Raw genomic sequence first — 17,556 nt, 5'->3', positions numbered from 1 at the left:
GCTCCATATACACACACACTTGCCCTGAATACACTCCCCAGCTCCGTATACACACACACACCTGCCCCGTATTCGCACACTCCTGCTCCACAGTCACACACACCTGCTCCATATACACATACCAGCTCCATATACACACACAGCTGCCCCATATATACACCCTAGCTCCGTATACACACACACACCTGCTCCATATACACATACCAGCTCCATATACACACACACCTGCTCCATATTCACACCCCAGCTCCATATACACACACACTAGCTCCATATACACACACACCTGCTCCATATTCACACCCCAGCTCCATATACACACACACCTGCTCCATATTCACACCCCAGCTCGATATACACACACATCTGCTCCATATTCACACCCCAGCTCGATATACACACACCCCAGCTCCATATACACACACACCTGCTCCATATACACATACCAGCTCCATATACACACACACCTGCTCCATATTCACACCCCAGCTCGATATACACACACACCTGCTCCATATTCACACCCCAGCTCCATATACACACACACTAGCTCCATATACACACACACCAGCTCCATATACACACACACTAGCTCCATATACACATACCAGCTCCATATACACACACACCTGCTCCATATTCACACCCCAGCTCGATATACACACACCCCTGCTCCATATTCACACCCCAGCTCCATATACACACACACTAGCTTCATATACACATACCAGCTCCATATACAAATACCCCAGCTCCATATACAAATACCCCAGCTCAGTACACACAGACCTGCTCCATATACACACACACTAGCTCCATATACACACACACTAGCTCCATATACACATACCAGCTCCATATACACACACACCTGCTCCATATTCACACCCCAGCTCCATATACACACACACTAGCTTCATATACACATACCAGCTCCATATACAAATACCCCAGCTCCATATACAAATACCCCAGCTCAGTACACACAGACCTGCTCCATATACACACACACTAGCTCCATATACACACACACTAGCTCCATATACACATACCAGCTCCATATACACACACACCTGCTCCATATTCACACCCCAGCTCCATATACACACACACTAGCTCCATATACACATACCAGCTCCATATACACACACACCTGCTCCATATTCACACCCTAGCTCGATATACACACACACCTGCTCCATATTCACACCCCAGCTCCATATTCACACCCCAGCTCCATATACACACCCCAGCTCAGTACACATGGCCCAACTCCTTTTACAAAAACCCAGCTCCGTCTATACACTCCCAGCACCATATACACACACCCCAGCTCTATGTCTCCAACTCCATATATGCACATTCCAGCTCCATATATACATAGACCAGCTCCACACAAGCACATCAGTTCCATATACACACCCCAGCTCCATATACTCACACCCTGGCTCCATGTACACACACTCCAGCTCCATACACACACCCCAACTCCATGTATACACATCCCAATTCCATGTATACACACCCTAACTCCGCATGCTCACACTCCCAGCTCCATATAGACACAGCCCCACTCCATATAGAAACACTACAGCTCCGCATATACACACACACCAGCTCTGTTTATAAACACCCAGCTCCATATGCGCACCCCAATTCCATATATATATATATATATATATATATATCCCCACTCCATACTCACACACCCAAGCTCTGTGTATACACACCACTGCTCCATATACACACCCCCCAGCTCCATATAAACTCCCACACCAATGCATATACACTCCCACCCATCCACAAACACTCTCCCCCTCACTTTGTTCCGTAGATCAGCTCTCCACTATGTTCTTTCTGTCTTCCGACTCTCATTCCCTGCTCTATCCCACACTCTGACAGTCACCCTCACAGTCCCTCAATCTGTGATTCCCACTCTTGTTCCCTCTCACTATCCTTTAGCCTCATCTATATCCCAGACTTTCTCTCCTTGTCTCTATCTCCGACTCACATTCTCTCTATCCAACTCTCGTGCTTTCTCTATTTCTGACTCTCAAACTCTCTCTATCTCTGACTTTCACACTCTCTCTATCCTTGACTCTTGCAGTCTCTCTAACCATAACTCTCACACTCACTCTATCCCTGACTCTCTCACTCTCCCTATCCCTGATTTTCACACTCTCTCTATCCCTGACTCTCATTTTCTCTCTATCCCTGACTCTCACATTCACTCTATCTCTGACTCTCACACTTGCTTCATCTCTGACTCTCACATTCGCTCCGTCTCTGACTCTCTCAGTCTCTCTATCCCCGTCTCTCTCAGTCTCTCTATCCCCGTCTCTCTCAGTCTCTCTATCCCCGTCTCTCACACTCTCTCAATCTCTGATTCTCACACTCTGACTAGCCCTGACTATCACATTCTCTCCATCCCTGACTCTCACACGTTCCCTATTCTTGACTCTCAGATTCTCTCTATCTCTGACTATCACATGCTCTCCATCCCTGACTCTCATACTCTAACTATCCCTAACTTCCTCACTCTCTCTATCCCCGACTCTCACACTCTCTCTATCCCCGACTCTCGCACTCTCTCTATCCCCGACTCTCACACTCACTCTATCCCTGACTCTCGCACTCTCTCTATCCCCGACTCTCACACTCTCTCTATCCCCAACTCTCACACTCTCTCTATCCCCGACTCTCGCACTCTCTCTATCCCCGACTCTCGCACTCTCTCTATCCCTGACTCTCACACTCTCTCTATCCCCGACTCTCACACTCTCTCTATCCCTGCCTCTCACTCTCTCTCTATCCCCTGCCCTATGGTTGCTCACTCTCCCTCCGTTACCCCTTTCTGAACTCCTTCCCTTTGGGAAGGGGCTCCCTGCTCATCAATCTTACAGAGGAAATTCAATCTGTCAGGATAGGAAGGAAAGACAACGCAGCAGGAGGCTATTCAACCCATCAATCCTGGTCTGGCTCTTTGAACGATTGGATGCACTCACTCCCTGTGCCCAATCTTTCTCCCACAGTCTTGTAATTCTTTTCTCTCTCATTCTGTCTGCACTCCTCCCCTCCCTCACCCTGGAATTTGCCCCACTCTGCAAGTTCCTGTGGAATCTGCTTCCCAACCGTTTCGGGAAGAACATCTGAGATCACAGCAGCTCAAAAATAATCCTTTGCCTCTGGTTCCCCACTGCCTCATCTCACTGGGGCACCTGAGGGTCAGGCAATGACCATCTCCAAGAGATCTAACCATTGCCCCCACCCTCCTTGAAGTTCAATGCTGCTACCCCTCACTGAGTCTCCCACTGGGGGTTACCATTGGCCAGAAACTGAACTGTGAATCAGCCCCATACCTATACTGCAGATACAACAGCAGGTCAGAGGCTGGGAATCCTGCAAGAAATTATCTTCCCGACTACCCCCCCCCCAACAACCAAACCGACAAAGCACAAGTCAGGAGTGTGATGGAATACTCCCCACTTGCCCTGGATGGGGGCAGCTCCAACAACACTCGAGAAGCTCAACACCATTCAGGACAGAGCAGCCCCCTGTCTGCTCAATCTGCACGCTATACCGCCACCTTCAACACTCACTCCCTCTGTCCACACTTCGCCCCCAACACTTGGTCGACACACTAACCCCGACCTTCAACACCCCCTCCCTCCCCTGCCGATGCACAGCAACATGGTGCGCTTTCTGCGAGACACAATGCAGCAACGTGCCCAGGCTCCTCCGGCAGCACCTTCCAAACCCGCCACCTCTACCCCCCACCCCCATCCCCCACCAGAAGGGTGACGAGTGGCTGATGCAGCGGGTAAGTCCCCCTTCGAGTACCTCGCCCACACCATCCCGATTGGGAACCATAACAGGCCCGTTCCATCAGTGTTGTCAGGGTCGGAATCCTGCGCCTTCCTTCCTAGCGGGGGCACAGTGCGGGGTGTCCCTACATCTCACGGGGACTGCAGCGGGTCAAGGTGCAGCTCACCTCCTTGGAGGGGTAATTAGGGACATGGAAGAAATGTCAGCCCAGACAGTGAGATCTCCTGAAAAATCCCTTTTTAACAATCATGTTGTGTGTCAGGAATCTCACTGATTGGGTGTGGGGGTCAGAATCTGGGATTTGTGTACCACTCAAATTCCCAAGCCTGACGTAGAAGTCAACCTACACTGGGAGTCAGGATCACAGAGCTCTTCCAGTCGAGAAAGAGGCCATTCGATCCATCACTTCAGCAGGGGATCTCCCAATGAGCATTTCACCCAGTGTCAGACTGTCCTCTCCACCCCCATATCTTCATCTTCAGATCAGTATGTGAGTGAGTGAGAGAGTATGTGTGAGAGAGTGTGTGTGAGAGAGGTAAAGTGTGCGTGTATGTGTGTGTGTGTGCGTGGTGAGAGAGTGTGTGTGTGTGTGCGTGGTGAGAGAGTGTGTGCGTATGTGTGTGTGTGTGCGTGTGCGCGTGTGCATGTGTGAGTGCGTGAGACAGAGAACGTGTGAAAGTGTGTGTCTGTGTGAGAGAGAGAGTATGTGTGAGAGAGTGTGTGTGTGAGAGTATGTGTGTGTAAGAGAGACTGCATGTGAGACAGAGTATGCGTGACACTGTGTGTGTGTGTGTGTGTGTGTGTGTGTGTGTGTGTGCATGAGAGAGAGAACGTGTGAAAGTGTGTGTGTGTGTGTGTGAGAGAGAGTGTGAGAGTGTATGTGAGAGAATGTGTGTGAGAGAGAGTATGTGTGAGAGAGTGTGTGTGTGTGAGAGTATGTGTGTGTAAGAGAGACTGCATGTGAGACAGAGTATGTGTGACACAGAGTGTGTGTGTGTGTGTGTGTGTGTGTGTGAGAGAGAGACTGCATGTGAGAAAGAGTGCGTGTGAACGAACAGGTAAGTGAGACTGAGTACGAGTGAGTGAATGTGTGAGAGAGAGACTGTGTGTAAGGAAGTGTGTGAGTGAGACTATATGTGAGTGTGTGTGTGTGTGTGTGTGTGTGTGTGTGTGTGTGTTTTTCTGTGTGTCTGTATGTGACAGTGCAAATGACAGTGTGTGTCTGGGTGAGTGTGTGTGTGTATACGTGTCCGTGTGAATGTGTGTATGACAGTGTGTGTGCGCATGTCTGTGTGCGAGTGTGTGTGTGTATGTGTGAGTGTGAGAGTGTGTGTATGACAGTGTGTGTGTGTGTCTGTATGTGACTGTGTGTGTGTGTGTGTGTGTGTATGTGTGTGTGTGTGTTTTTCTGTGTGTCTGTATGTGACAGTGCAAATGACAGTGTGTGTCTGGGTGAGTGTGTGTGTGTATATGTGTCTGTGTGAATGACAGTGTGTGTGTGTGTCTGTATGTGACAGTGTGTGTGCGCATGTCTGTGTGCGAGCGTGTGTGTGTATGTGTGAGTGTGAGAGTGTGTGTGTGTCTGTATGTGACAGTGTGTGTGCGCATGTCTGTGTGCGAGCGTGTGTGTGTATGTGTGAGTGTAAGAGTGTGTGTATGACAGTGTGTGTGTGTCTGTATGTGACTCTGTGTGTGTGTGTGTGTATGTGTGTGTGTGTGTGTGTGTGTGTGTGTGTGTGTGTGTGTGTGTGTGTGTGTGTGTGTTGGGGGGGTGGGGGGGTGCGGGTTGGGAGTGAGGGGCCCAGGACACAGTTAAACAGAGAGTTGAGAGTGATAGGGGAGGGTGGGGGCACCACTGAAAAAGAAATAATCTGACATGGATAATAGAGGAGGGGCAGGGAGAGACAGCAGGCTGGAGGGAGAGGAAGAGAGGGAGGAGGGAGAGGCAGGTTGACAGAGGGAGAGAAGGAGAGAGAAAGAGAGAGGCTGATGGAGGGAGAGAAGGAAAGGGAGAGAGAGAGGAGGGAGAGGCAGGTTGACAGAGGGAGAGAAGGAGAGAGAGAGAGAGAGAGGCTGATGGAGGGAGAGAAGGAAAGAGAGAGAGAGGAGGGAGAGGCAGGTTGACAGAGGGAGAGAAGGAGAGAGAGAGAGGCTGATGGAGGGAGAGAAGGAAAGAGAGAGAGAGAGAGAGGAATAGAGAGGGGGTAAGAGAGAAAAACAGAGAGATAAGAAAAAATAGACATAGAGAGATATGGTCAGAAAGCGACAGTGACAAGCAGTGAGGGAGAGAAAGAGAGACACATAGATAGAGGGAAAGAAAAATAAAGAGAAGAGAGGGATACAGAAAGAGAGAAAGAGACAGTGAGATGGTGAGAAAGAGGGATGGAAATACTCTGTTGACAGAGACGCAGAGATGTTGGGGTGGGGGAGATGGGAGGGGAGAGGCTGGAGAAGTTGCTAGGGAACAGATGAGATTCCCGGGAATCCCGTGTGTGTTGGGGGGATGGGATGGGGGGGGAGGTGTGTGGAGAGGATGCCAGTGATCAGAGACTCTGGTGCTGTTTGCAGGGGCTGCCTGGCAGGGCTGCTTACCATCTGGAGAGTCTGCGGTGTAGGATGGACCGGGTTCTCGGGGAGGTACAGTGCAGGCACCACATGCTCCTCTGTGTATGTATGTATGGGTTCAGCTCTCTCCCTCTCTCTCTGCCTCGCTCCCTCTCTCTCCCTCTCTCCCCCGATCTCTGGCTTTCAATCCTCCATTTCCAACAGATGTTTACGGCCAGCCAGCTCCACCCACTGACGATAGGAGGCAGCCTGTCAGTGCTAGTTCACTGTCCAGCCCCTCCCCACTTCTCCCAGAATACCCCCCCCCACCACCAATACACCCACACGCACTGCAAACACAAGCCCCTTCACCCCAAATGCAATTGGCAGCTGCAAAGCCTCACTTGGCCAACTGCACATGGCCTGATGGGACCCATCCCACACCCAGGGTGGGGGGGTCACAAAAGAACAACCACATGATGGCAGGGTTGGGGGGTGAGGGGAGGGGAGGGGAGGGGAAGGGTTGCAGACAGGAAGCGGAGCACCCCATTTGACTATGCAGCGGAAGGCACAGTCGGGGGAGACGAAAATAAAATGACAAACAGGAATCACACCACCCCTGTTTAACAGGATCGAGGACGGGGGCCGAATGGCCTCCAGTTCCTGTTTAACAGGATTGAGGACGGGGGCTGAATGGCCTCCAGTTCCTGTTTAACAGGATCGAGGATGGGGGCTGAATGGCCTCCAGTTCCTGTTTAACAGGATTGAGGATGGGGGCTGAATGGCCTCGAGTTCCTGTGTAACAGGATCGAGGATGGGGGCTGAATGGCCTTCTGTTCCTGTGTAACAGTCTTTCATTAATATCCTCCAGTTCCTGAGTGCCACCCTGTCATACCAGTTTCCTGCCTCACTGCAGCTGACCCTGACACTAGGGAGGGCTCGGCCTCGCTGTGAGAACTCCAGTCTCAGAGATTCCCCTGTCTTTCCGCATTCTTCCCATTCTTTAAAACCCGTTGACAGCTGTGGCACAGGACCAGTCTCCCAGGGCCACAGTGCTGCCTTCAGTACAGGCCGGGTTTCTCTCCTGTTATCTCACAGTGTGACTGCCCGGAAATTGTGTGTGTGTGTGTGTGTGTGTGTGTGTGTGTGTGTGAGTGTGTGTGTGTGTGTGTGTGTGTGTGTGTGTGTGTCTGTGTTTGTGTGTGTGTGTGTGTGTGTGTGAGTGTGTCTGTCTGTGTTTGTGTGTGTGAGACAGAGTGTGTGAGTGTGTGTGTGTGTGAGTGTGTGTCTGTATGTGTGTGTGTGTCTGTGCGTGTGTGTGGGTGTGTGTGAGACAGAGTGTGTGAGTGTGTGTGTGTGGGTGTGTGTGTGTGTGTGAGTGTGTCTGTCTGTGTTTGTGTGTGTGTGTCTGTGTGTGTGAGTGTGTGTGTGTGGGGGGGGTGTGTGAGATTCCTACAGATGTTGACCCAGCTTTATCTGTCAGCCCCTCCCTCAAATGCTGCACCCGCCCCACACAAGGGTGGGGAGAGCCCAGGGTAAAAGAGGAAGTGAGTGCTGGGAGGAGGCAGGCAAGGAAAGTGGGGGTGGTGGGTGGTTATTGATAAAGGGAGAGACAGTGAGAGTGGCAGTGAGGCAGAGATGGTGCGGACGAGGTATGTGAGACATAGACAGAGAGAGAGGAAGTGCGAAGGCATGAGAGAGAAGGGGCAATGCAGAGGGAGGGGGAGGGACATGGTGAGAAGGTGTCAGTCAGACATGGAGAAAGAGGGGGTGAGACAGGGAGACATACAGATGTGGAGAGGGACACAGAGCGAGAAGGGGTGAGAGATAGAGAAAGAGGTAGAGAGTGCGGGAAAGGGAGACTGAGAGAGAGGGTGCAATGGAGACAGGGGTATAATCAGGGAGAGAGGTAGAGAGGGAGAGATGGTGGGAGACAGACAGAGAGAGAGAGAAGGAGGGAGAGAGATGTAAACAGAGAGTGACAAGCAGAGGGAGGGCAGAGTGACAGAGAGGGAGGCAGTGTGTGGGAGAGAGAGAGGGAGACGGAGAGGGAGAGAGAGAGGGAGAGAGAGAGGGAGACGGAGAGGGAGAGAGAGAGGGAGACGGAGAGGGAGATAATGGTCAAGGGGCTGGAAGACGAGACTCAGTCACTTATCTGCCTAGAGAGGATTCACACATTGTTAGAGAAAGGTGATGTAAGGAGGCTGCTTCATTAATCATTCACAAACCTGATGCTTACAGTGAGAGATGTAGAAACCGAGAAATTACTCGGCAGATTTGCTACAACAAAAAGAATTTGATACGAAGCAAGATCCGGGGAAACTCGCTGACCAAGACCTTGTTATAAGGGGGGCTGTGGGGACTTTTACATCCACCCAAGAGAGCAGACAGGGGGTTTCTGGTTTACTGTCTCATTCCAGCTGAACAATGCCGGCTCCCTCAGCACTGACCCTCCGACAGTGCAGCGCTCCCTCAGCACTGACCCTCCGACAGTGCAGCGCTCCCTCAGCACTGACCCTCCGACAGTGCCCGCTCCCTCAGCACTGACCGTCCTACAGTGCCCACTCCCTCAGCACTGACTCTCCGTCAGTGCCCGCTCCCTCAGCACTGACCGTCCTACAGTGCCCGCTCCGTCAGCACTGGCCCTCCGACAGTGCAGCACTCCCTCGGCACTGACTCTCCGTCAGTGTCCGGTCCCTCAGCACTGACCGTCCTACAGTGCCTGCTCCCTCAGCACTGACCCTCTGACAGTGCCCGCTCCCTCAGCACTGACTCTCTGACAGTGCCCACTCCGTCAGCACTGACCCTCCGACAGTGCCCACTCCCTCAGCACTGACTCTCTGACAGTGCCCACTCCCTCAGCACTGACCCTCTGACAGTGCCCGCTCCCTCAGCACTGACCCTCCGACAGTGCCCGCTCCCTCAGCACTGACCTTCTCCGACAGTGCCTGCTCCCTCAGCACTGACCTTCTGACAGTGCCCACTCCCTCAGCACTGACTCTCTGACAGTGCCCACTCCCTCAGCACTGACCTTCTGACGGTGCCCACTCCCTCAGCACTGACCCTCCGACAGTGCCCACTCCCTCAGCACTGACCCTCCGACAGTGCCCGCTCCCTCAGCACTGACCTTCTGACAGTGCCCACTCCCTCAGCACTGACTCTCTGACAGTGCCCACTCCCTCAGCACTGACCCTCCGACAGTGCCCACTCCGTCAGCACTGACCCTCCGACAGTGCCCACTCCCTCAGCACTGACTCTCTGACAGTGCCCACTCCCTCAGCACTGACCCTCCGACAGTGCCCACTCCGTCAGCACTGCCTGTTTACTTGTAGAAATCTGTGGAGTAGTCCCTGAGTCCGCAATGTTTTGACGGTGCATTAAGAGGCTACCATGTCCTGGGTCACTGCCCAGGTCAATGAGACCAAACGTGAAAGCCAGAGACAGACATAGAAAGGAGATGTGCGAAGAATGAAGGTCAGGCAGGGACTGCAACGAGGGATGTGGGCAAAAAGAAACAAATATCCACAAGGATCGACAAGGGCTGCTCCTGGACACATCCATGATGACCGCCAGCACGTGAGAGAGAGAGAGACAGACAGAGAGAGACAGTGAGAAAGGGAAAGAGGCAGTGAGTGAGAGTGAGATAGTGAGAGAGAGAGTCAGTGAGAGAGAGAGAGAGAGAGAGAAAGAGAGATAAAGTGCCAGGGAGAGACAGAGAAAGACAGTGTGTAAGAGAGAGAGAGAGATAGTGAGAGAGACAGTGAGAGAGAGAGAGAGAGAGAGAAAGAGAGAAAGAGAGATAAAGTGCCAGGGAGAGGCAGAGAAAGACAGTGTGTAAGAGCGAGTGAGAGAGACAGTGAGAGAGACAGTGAGAGAGAGAGAGAGAGAGAGTGGAGACACAAAGAAGGGGAGAGAGAGAAAGGCACAGAGAAGGAGATAGACAGTGAGAGAGAGAAAAAGAGAGAGTGAGAGATAGAGTGATAGAGAGAGACAGTGAGAGAGGGAGAGAGGCAGTGAGTGAGAGTGAGAGAGAGAGAAAGTGCTAGGGAGAGACAGAGAAAGACAGTGTGTAAGAGAGAGAGAGACAGTGAGAGAGACAGAGAGAGAGAGAGAGAGAGAGAGAGGCACAGAGGAGACAGACAGTGAGAGAGAAAAAAAGACAGAGAAGGAGATACAAAGAGGTGAAGCCAAAGACAGAGAGAGAGACAGATACAGAGACAGAGATGAAGTGAGGATATATCTCTATTTTTTCCTCTGACTCACTCACTCTGTCCTTTTCACTGACTCTCCTGGTCTCACTCTCTCACCCTCTCTCTATCTCCCTGTCTCTTCAGCTCATTCACTCTCACCGTTTCTTCCTCTCTAATTCTTCCCATCTCTCCCTGTCACCTACCCTCCCAGACTCCCTCTCTCACCCTCGCTCTGTCAATGTCTCTCCTCCTCATTCACTCTCCCTGTTTCTTTCTCTCTCTCTCACACATACTCTCCATCTCACCCTTCCATTCATTTTCCCAGTCTCTCCTTCTCTCTCTTCTCTGAATGATCTCTCTCCATCCTCTGCATCTCCCTCTCACTCATTCTTCCAGACTCTTTCTCTCACCCGTTCTCTGTCTAAGTCTCTCCCTCTCATTCACTCTCCATTTCTTTCCCCCTCTCAACCACTCTCTATCTCTCGCTCTCACTCAGTCTCCCAGTCTCTCCCCCTCTCTCTGTCGCTGTCTCTCTCTCTCTCACTTCCTCCAAGTCTCTCGCTTTCTCTCTCCCTCCCAAACTCTCTCTCTGTCTCTCTCTATCCCCCCTCCATGACTCTCTCTCTCACTCTCTCTCCCTCCCTCCCAAACTCTCTCTGTCTCTCTCTATCCCCCCTCCAAGTCTCTCTCTCTCTCTCCCTCCCTCCCAAACTCTCTCTCTGTCTCTCTCTATCCCCCCTCCAAGTCTCTCTCTCTCTCTCCCTCCAAGTCTCTCTCTCTCTCTCCCCTCCCACCGAGACTCTCTCTCTCTCCATCTTGTGCTGACAGGCGATGGGCAGAGCAGTGTGCTGGCCTTGGTGATAAGGAGGGGGACAGTTAGAGCCCATGTTATCTGATACCAGGGCTACTGTATGACTGTAACACAGATGGAGAATGTGGCTGAAGCCAGATTTTCAGGATGATGTGTCAGGTCCCGGAGAGTGGGGGAATATCACAAGAAACCACATTATCTTGCCCCCACCCCCTCCATCCCAACACCTTCCAGATACACGTTGCAGCAAAGCTTCCAAACAGTTACATTCGAGCGTCCCTCATCCTCGACTTTAGTGAACAGTTATTTGACTGTGGGAGGCATCGTAGACCGGGCCCCATCCATATGGGCTCTCCCTTCCCCTCCCACATGCCCACTTTTTGCATTGGTCTTGCCCCAATCTCATGAACAGTACCAGGCTGATTGGTCATGGTGGGCATCGCAGCAGTGCCCAATCCTGCCCCCGTTGAACAGTGAGGTTAGTGGGGACTGGTGCTGAGGAGTCACTAGGACAGTGTTGGCAAAGCGGGCAGCGGTGGAATTGGAGTGAAGAGAGGTGGCGGTCCCCAAGAAGCCCCTCCACAATATGAGTGAAGAGGTGTTGCCACACTTGGGGGAATAGCAGCCAGCTCGGGAGCACACGAGTTCGCTGCTCACATGTCACAAGGTCTCACTTCCGTCCCGAAACCCTACAGACTTTATCCCCCACCCCCACCCCCACCCTCACCCAACCAACCACACTGTGTTTCATCTGGGGATTCAGTTCCACATCAGAATCTATCACTTCCTTTCTGCCCACTCGCCACTCCCCACCCCCCACCTCTCTCTCTCTCTCTCTCTCACACACACACACACACACACACACACACACATAAACACAATTCCAGCGGACCATCAGACTATCTGTATGAAACACAAACACAGGGAGATACAGAGAGAGAGGGAGGTGGACAGACATAGAGAGAGAGAGAGGGAGTGGGACACAGAGTGTCAGAGAGAGACTGAGAGAGAGAGACGGGGAGAGATGTAGACAGACAGTGAACAAAGAGACAGACACAAAGACACAGATTATCAGACACACAGACAGAGAGAGACACACAGAGAAAGAGACGGAGGGACAGAGAGGAACAGAGAAAGACACAGGGAGTCAGAGAGAGAGAGAGGGAGGGACAGAGAGAGACACAGAGGGAGACTGAAACAGGAGACAGACAAAGAGCATGATTTGACCCTTCATCAGACATGTTTGCCAGAATGGTTTTAAGGAAAACCAGCTAAGGAAAGAGACGTAATTTTGGGGTGAATGTAATCTGCATTTATCAAAGTGACAGCAGCCGCTCCCTCAGCACTGACCCTCCGACAGTGCCCACTCCCTCAGCACTGACCCTCCGACAGTGCCCACTCCCTCAGCACTGACCCTTCGACAGTGCCTGCTCCCTCAGCACTGACCCTCCGACAGTGCCCGCTCCCTCAGCACTGACCCTCCGACAGTGCCCGCTCCCTCAGCACTGACCCTCCGACAGTGCCCGCTCCCTCAGCACTGACCCTCCGACAGTGCCCGCTCCCTCAGCACTGACCCTCCGACAGTGCCTGCTCCCTCAGCACTGACCCTCCGACAGTGCGGCGGTCCCTCAGCACTGACCCTCCGACAGTGCCTGCTCCCTCAGCACTGACCCTCCGACAGTGCCCGCTCCCTCAGCACTGACCCTCTGACAGTGCCCGCTCCCTCAGCACTGACCCTCCGACAGTGCGGCACTCCCTCAGTACTGACCCTCCGACAGTGCGGCGCTCCCTCATCACTGACCCTCCGACAGTGCGGCGGTCCCTCAGCACTGACCCTCCGACAGTGCCTGCTCCCTCAGCACTGACCCTCCGACAGTGCCCGCTCCCTCAGCACTGACCCTCTGACAGTGCCCGCTCCCTCAGCACTGACCCTCCGACAGTGCGGCGGTCCCTCAGCACTGACACTCCGACAGTGCGGCGGTCCCTCAGCACTGACCCTCCGACAGTGCCCACTCCCTCAGCACTGACCCTCCGACAGTGCCTGCTCCCTCAGCACTGACCCTCCGACAGTGCCCGCTCCCTCAGCACTGACCCTCCGACAGTGCCTGCTCCCTCAGCACTGGCCCTCCGACAGTGCCCGCTCCCTCAGCACTGACCCTCCGACAGTGCCCGCTCCCTCAGCACTGACCCTCCGACAGTGCCCGCTCCCTCAGCACTGACCCTCCGACAGTACGGCTCTCCCTCAGCACTGACCCTCCAACAGTGCCCACTCCCTCAGCACTGACCCTCCGACAGTGCGACGCTCCCTCAGCACTGACCCTCCGACAGTGCCCGCTCCCTCAGCACTGACCCTCCGACAGTACGGTGCTCCCTCAGCACTGACCCTCCAACAGTGCCCACTCCCTCAGCACTGACACTCCGACAGTGCGGCGCTCCCTCAGCACTGACCCTCCGACAGTGCCCGCTCCCTCAGCACTGACCTTCCGACAGTGCCCGCTCCCTCAGCACTGACCCTCTGACAGTACCCGCTCCCTCAGCACTGACCCTCCGACAGTGCCCGCTCCCTCAGCACTGACCCTCCGACAGTGCCTGCTCCCTCAGCACTGACCCTCCGACAGTGCGGCGGTCCCTCAGCACTGACCCTCCGACAGTGCCTGCTCCCTCAGCACTGACCCTCCGACAGTGCCCGCTCCCTCAGCACTGACCCTCTGACAGTGCCCGCTCCCTCAGCACTGACCCTCCGACAGTGCGGCACTCCCTCAGTACTGACCCTCCGACAGTGCGGCGCTCCCTCATCACTGACCCTCCGACAGTGCGGCGCTCCCTCAGCACTGACCCTCCGACAGTGCCCGCTCCCTCAGCACTGACCCTCCGACAGTGCCTGCTCCCTCAGCACTGACCCTCCGACAGTGCCCGCTCCCTCAGCACTGACCCTCCGACAGTGCCTGCTCCCTCAGCACTGACCCTCCGACAGTGCCTGCTCCCTCAGCACTGACCCTCCGACAGTGCCCGCTCCCTCAGCACTGACCCTCTGACAGTGCCCGCTCCCTCACCACTGACCCTCCGACAGTGCGGCGGTCCCTCAGCACTGACCCTCCGACAGTGCGGCGCTCCCTCAGCACTGACACTCCGACAGTGCGGCGGTCCCTCAGCACTGACCCTCCGACAGTGCCCACTCCCTCAGCACTGACCCTCCGACAGTGCCTGCTCCCTCAGCACTGACCCTCCGACAGTGCCCGCTCCCTCAGCACTGACCCTCCGACAGTGCCTGCTCCCTCAGCACTGACCCTCCGACAGTGCCCGGTCCCTCAGCACTGACCCTCCGACAGTGCCCGCTCCCTCTGCACTGACCCTCCGACAGTGCCCGCTCCCTCAGCACTGACCCTCCGACAGTACGGCTCTCCCTCAGCACTGACCCTCCAACAGTGCCCACTCCCTCAGCACTGACCCTCCGACAGTGCGACGCTCCCTCAGCACTGACCCTCCGACAGTGCCCGCTCCCTCAGCACTGACCCTTCGACAGTACGGTGCTCCCTCAGCACTGACCCTCCAACAGTGCCCACTCCCTCAGCACTGACCCTCCGACAGTGCGGCGCTCCCTCAGCACTGACCCTCCGACAGTGCCCGCTCCCTCAGCACTGACCTTCCGACAGTGCCCGCTCCCTCAGCACTGACCCTCCGACAGTACCCGCTCCCTCAGCACTGACCCTCCGACAGTGCCCGCTCCCTCAGCACTGACCCTCCGACAGTGCCCACTCCCTCAGCACTGACCCTCTGACAGTGCCCGCTCCCTCACCACTGACCCTCCGACAGTGCCCGCTCCCTCAGCACTGACCCTCTGACAGTGCCCGCTCCCTCAGCACTGACCCTCTGACAGTGCCCGCTCCCTCAGCACTGACCCTCCGACAGTGCGGCGGTCCCTCAGCACTGACCCTCCGACAGTGCGGCGCTCCCTCAGCACTGACCCTCCGACAGTGCCCGCTCCCTCAGCACTGACCCTCCGACAGTGCCCGCTCCCTCAGCACTGACCCTCCGACAGTGGCCACTCCCTCAGCACTGACCCTCCGACAGTGCGGCGCTCCCTCAGCACTGACCCTCCGACAGTGCCCACTCCCTCAGCACTGACCCTCCGACAGTGCCCGCTCCCTCAGCACTGACCCTCCGACAGTGCCCGCTCCCTCAGCACTGACCCTCCGACAGTGCCCGCTCCCTCAGCACTGACCCTCCGACAGTGCCCGCTCCCTCAGCACTGACCCTCCGACAGTGCCCGCTCCCTCAGCACTGACCCTCCGACAGTGCCCGCTCCCTCAGCACTGACCCTCCGACAGTGCCCGCTCCCTCAGCACTGACCCTCCGACAGTACGGCGCTCCCTCAGCACTGACCCTCCAACAGTGCCCACTCTCTCAGCACTGACCCTCCGACAGTGCGACGCTCCCTCAGCACTGACCCTCCGACAGTGCCCGCTCCCTCAGCACTGACCCTCCGACAGTACGGTGCTCCCTCAGCACTGACCCTCCAACAGTGCCCACTCCCTCAGCACTGACACTCCGACAGTGCGGCGCTCCCTCAGCACTGACCCTCCGACAGTGCCCGCTCCCTCAGCACTGACCCTCCGACAGTGCCCGCTCCCTCAGCACTGACCCTCCGACAGTGCCCGCTCCCTCAGCACTGACCCTCCAACAGTACCCGCTCCCTCAGCACTGACCCTCCGACAGTGCCCGCTCCCTCAGCACTGACCCTCCAACAGTGCCCGCTCCCTCAGCACTGACCCTCCGACAGTGCCCGCTCCCTCAGCACTGACCCTCCGACAGTGGCCACTCCCTCAGCACTGACCCTCCGACAGTGCGGCGGTCCCTCAGCACTGACCCTCCGACAGCGCGGCGCTCCCTCAGCACTGACCCTCCAACAGTGCCCGCTCCCTCAGCACTGACCCTCCGACAGTGCCCGCTCCCTCAGCACTGACCCTCCAACAGTGCGCACTCCCTCAGCACTGACCCTCCGACAGTGGCCACTCCCTCAGCACTGACCCTCCGACAGTGCCCGCTCCCTCAGCACTGACCCTCCGACAGCGCGGTGTTGCAACCTGCGTCCTGAGCTCTGAATGTTCGTGCTGTTTGATGCCTGTTGGCGCTGTGTGATCTCCCTTGCCCTCCCCGGAACAGCTTCTCACAGTCTGACCCATCCCCCTCCCACCTCGCCTTGACGCGGTTTGTGAATATCTGTGGCAGGCGGAGGAAGGTGGGCTGCCTTGCAGGGGGCGGGGGGTGGGGGGGGGTGTGGGGAACCACATTGACATTGCTCAGTAGGCACAGTCTCCTCACCTGAAGCAAGAGGGAATGCTGGCTTCACTCGCTGTCACAGGCCGGTGTGTCTCTGAACAGCAGGCACTGTAAGACACTGCAGGAAATGACAGCTTCTCTTCAGCTGTCCTCGGGAGGAAGGTTGGGCGTTGGTTTGTGGTTTCTGAGGGTTAACCAGAGCCATGGCTGTGAGATGAGAGGGACCTCGAGGCAGCAGGACGACAGTACAGCTCGGGAGTGGAGAAAGGCACACCGACTGTCAACAGCTCACACCACATGGGCACACATACAGCTGGAGCTCCAGAAACTCATCTTCCAGGGGTCATCCCTACAAGACCCCACTGCAGAGATTACAGACCTGTCACGTATCCCGGCACCGAGGGAGCGGGCATCGTCACAGGGTCAGTGCTGAGGGAGCAGGCACCATCTCAGGGTCAGTGCAGAGGGAGCGAGCACCATCTCAGGGTCAGTGCAGACGGAGCGGGCATTGTCACAGGGTCAGTGCTGAGGGAGCAGGCACCATCTCAGGGTCAGTGCAGAGGGAGCGGGCACCATCTCAGGGTCAGTGCAGACGGAGCGGGCATTGTCACAGGGTCAGTGCTGAGGGAGCGGGCATCGTCACAGGGTCAGTGCTGAGGGAGCAGGCATCGTCACAGGATCAGCACTGAGGGAGCGGGCACCATCTCAGGGTCAGTGCGGAGGGAGCGGGCACCATCTCAGGGTCAGTGCAGACGGAGCGGGCATCGTCACAGGGTCAGTGCTGAGGGAGCGGGCATCGTCACAGGATCAGCACTGAGGGAGCAGGCATCGTCACAGGATCAGCACTGAGGGAGCGGGCACCATCTCAGGATCAGCACTGAGGGAGCGGGCACCATCTCAGGGTCA

The 17,556-nt window shown here is 55.6% G+C and overlaps 1 protein-coding gene across 5 annotated transcripts in view; it reads right to left on the bottom strand.

Moving 5' to 3' along the window:
- Positions 1-17,556, bottom strand: part of LOC125449941 (IQ motif and SEC7 domain-containing protein 2) — a 220,772-nt gene that overhangs the window by 52,798 nt on the left and 150,418 nt on the right. The window contains exon 1 of one of the 5 annotated variants that reach the window (XM_059643218.1): positions 16,693-16,797. The exons of 3 other annotated variants lie outside the window; for them this stretch is intronic. Coding sequence is in view for 1 of the 2 variants with exons in the window: in XM_059643216.1 (XP_059499199.1) it covers positions 6,418-6,482 (65 nt within the window). In the remaining variant the exon portion in view is untranslated. Of the gene's footprint in view, positions 1-6,417; positions 6,505-16,692; positions 16,798-17,556 lie in introns of those variants that run through there. One more of the 5 variants, XM_059643216.1, reaches the window with a different exon arrangement.

This window comes from Stegostoma tigrinum, chromosome 49 (assembly GCF_030684315.1).
Source record: "Stegostoma tigrinum isolate sSteTig4 chromosome 49, sSteTig4.hap1, whole genome shotgun sequence".
Lineage (NCBI taxonomy): Eukaryota > Metazoa > Chordata > Chondrichthyes > Orectolobiformes > Stegostomatidae > Stegostoma > Stegostoma tigrinum.
This window is presented reverse-complemented; position numbering and strand designations above follow the sequence as displayed.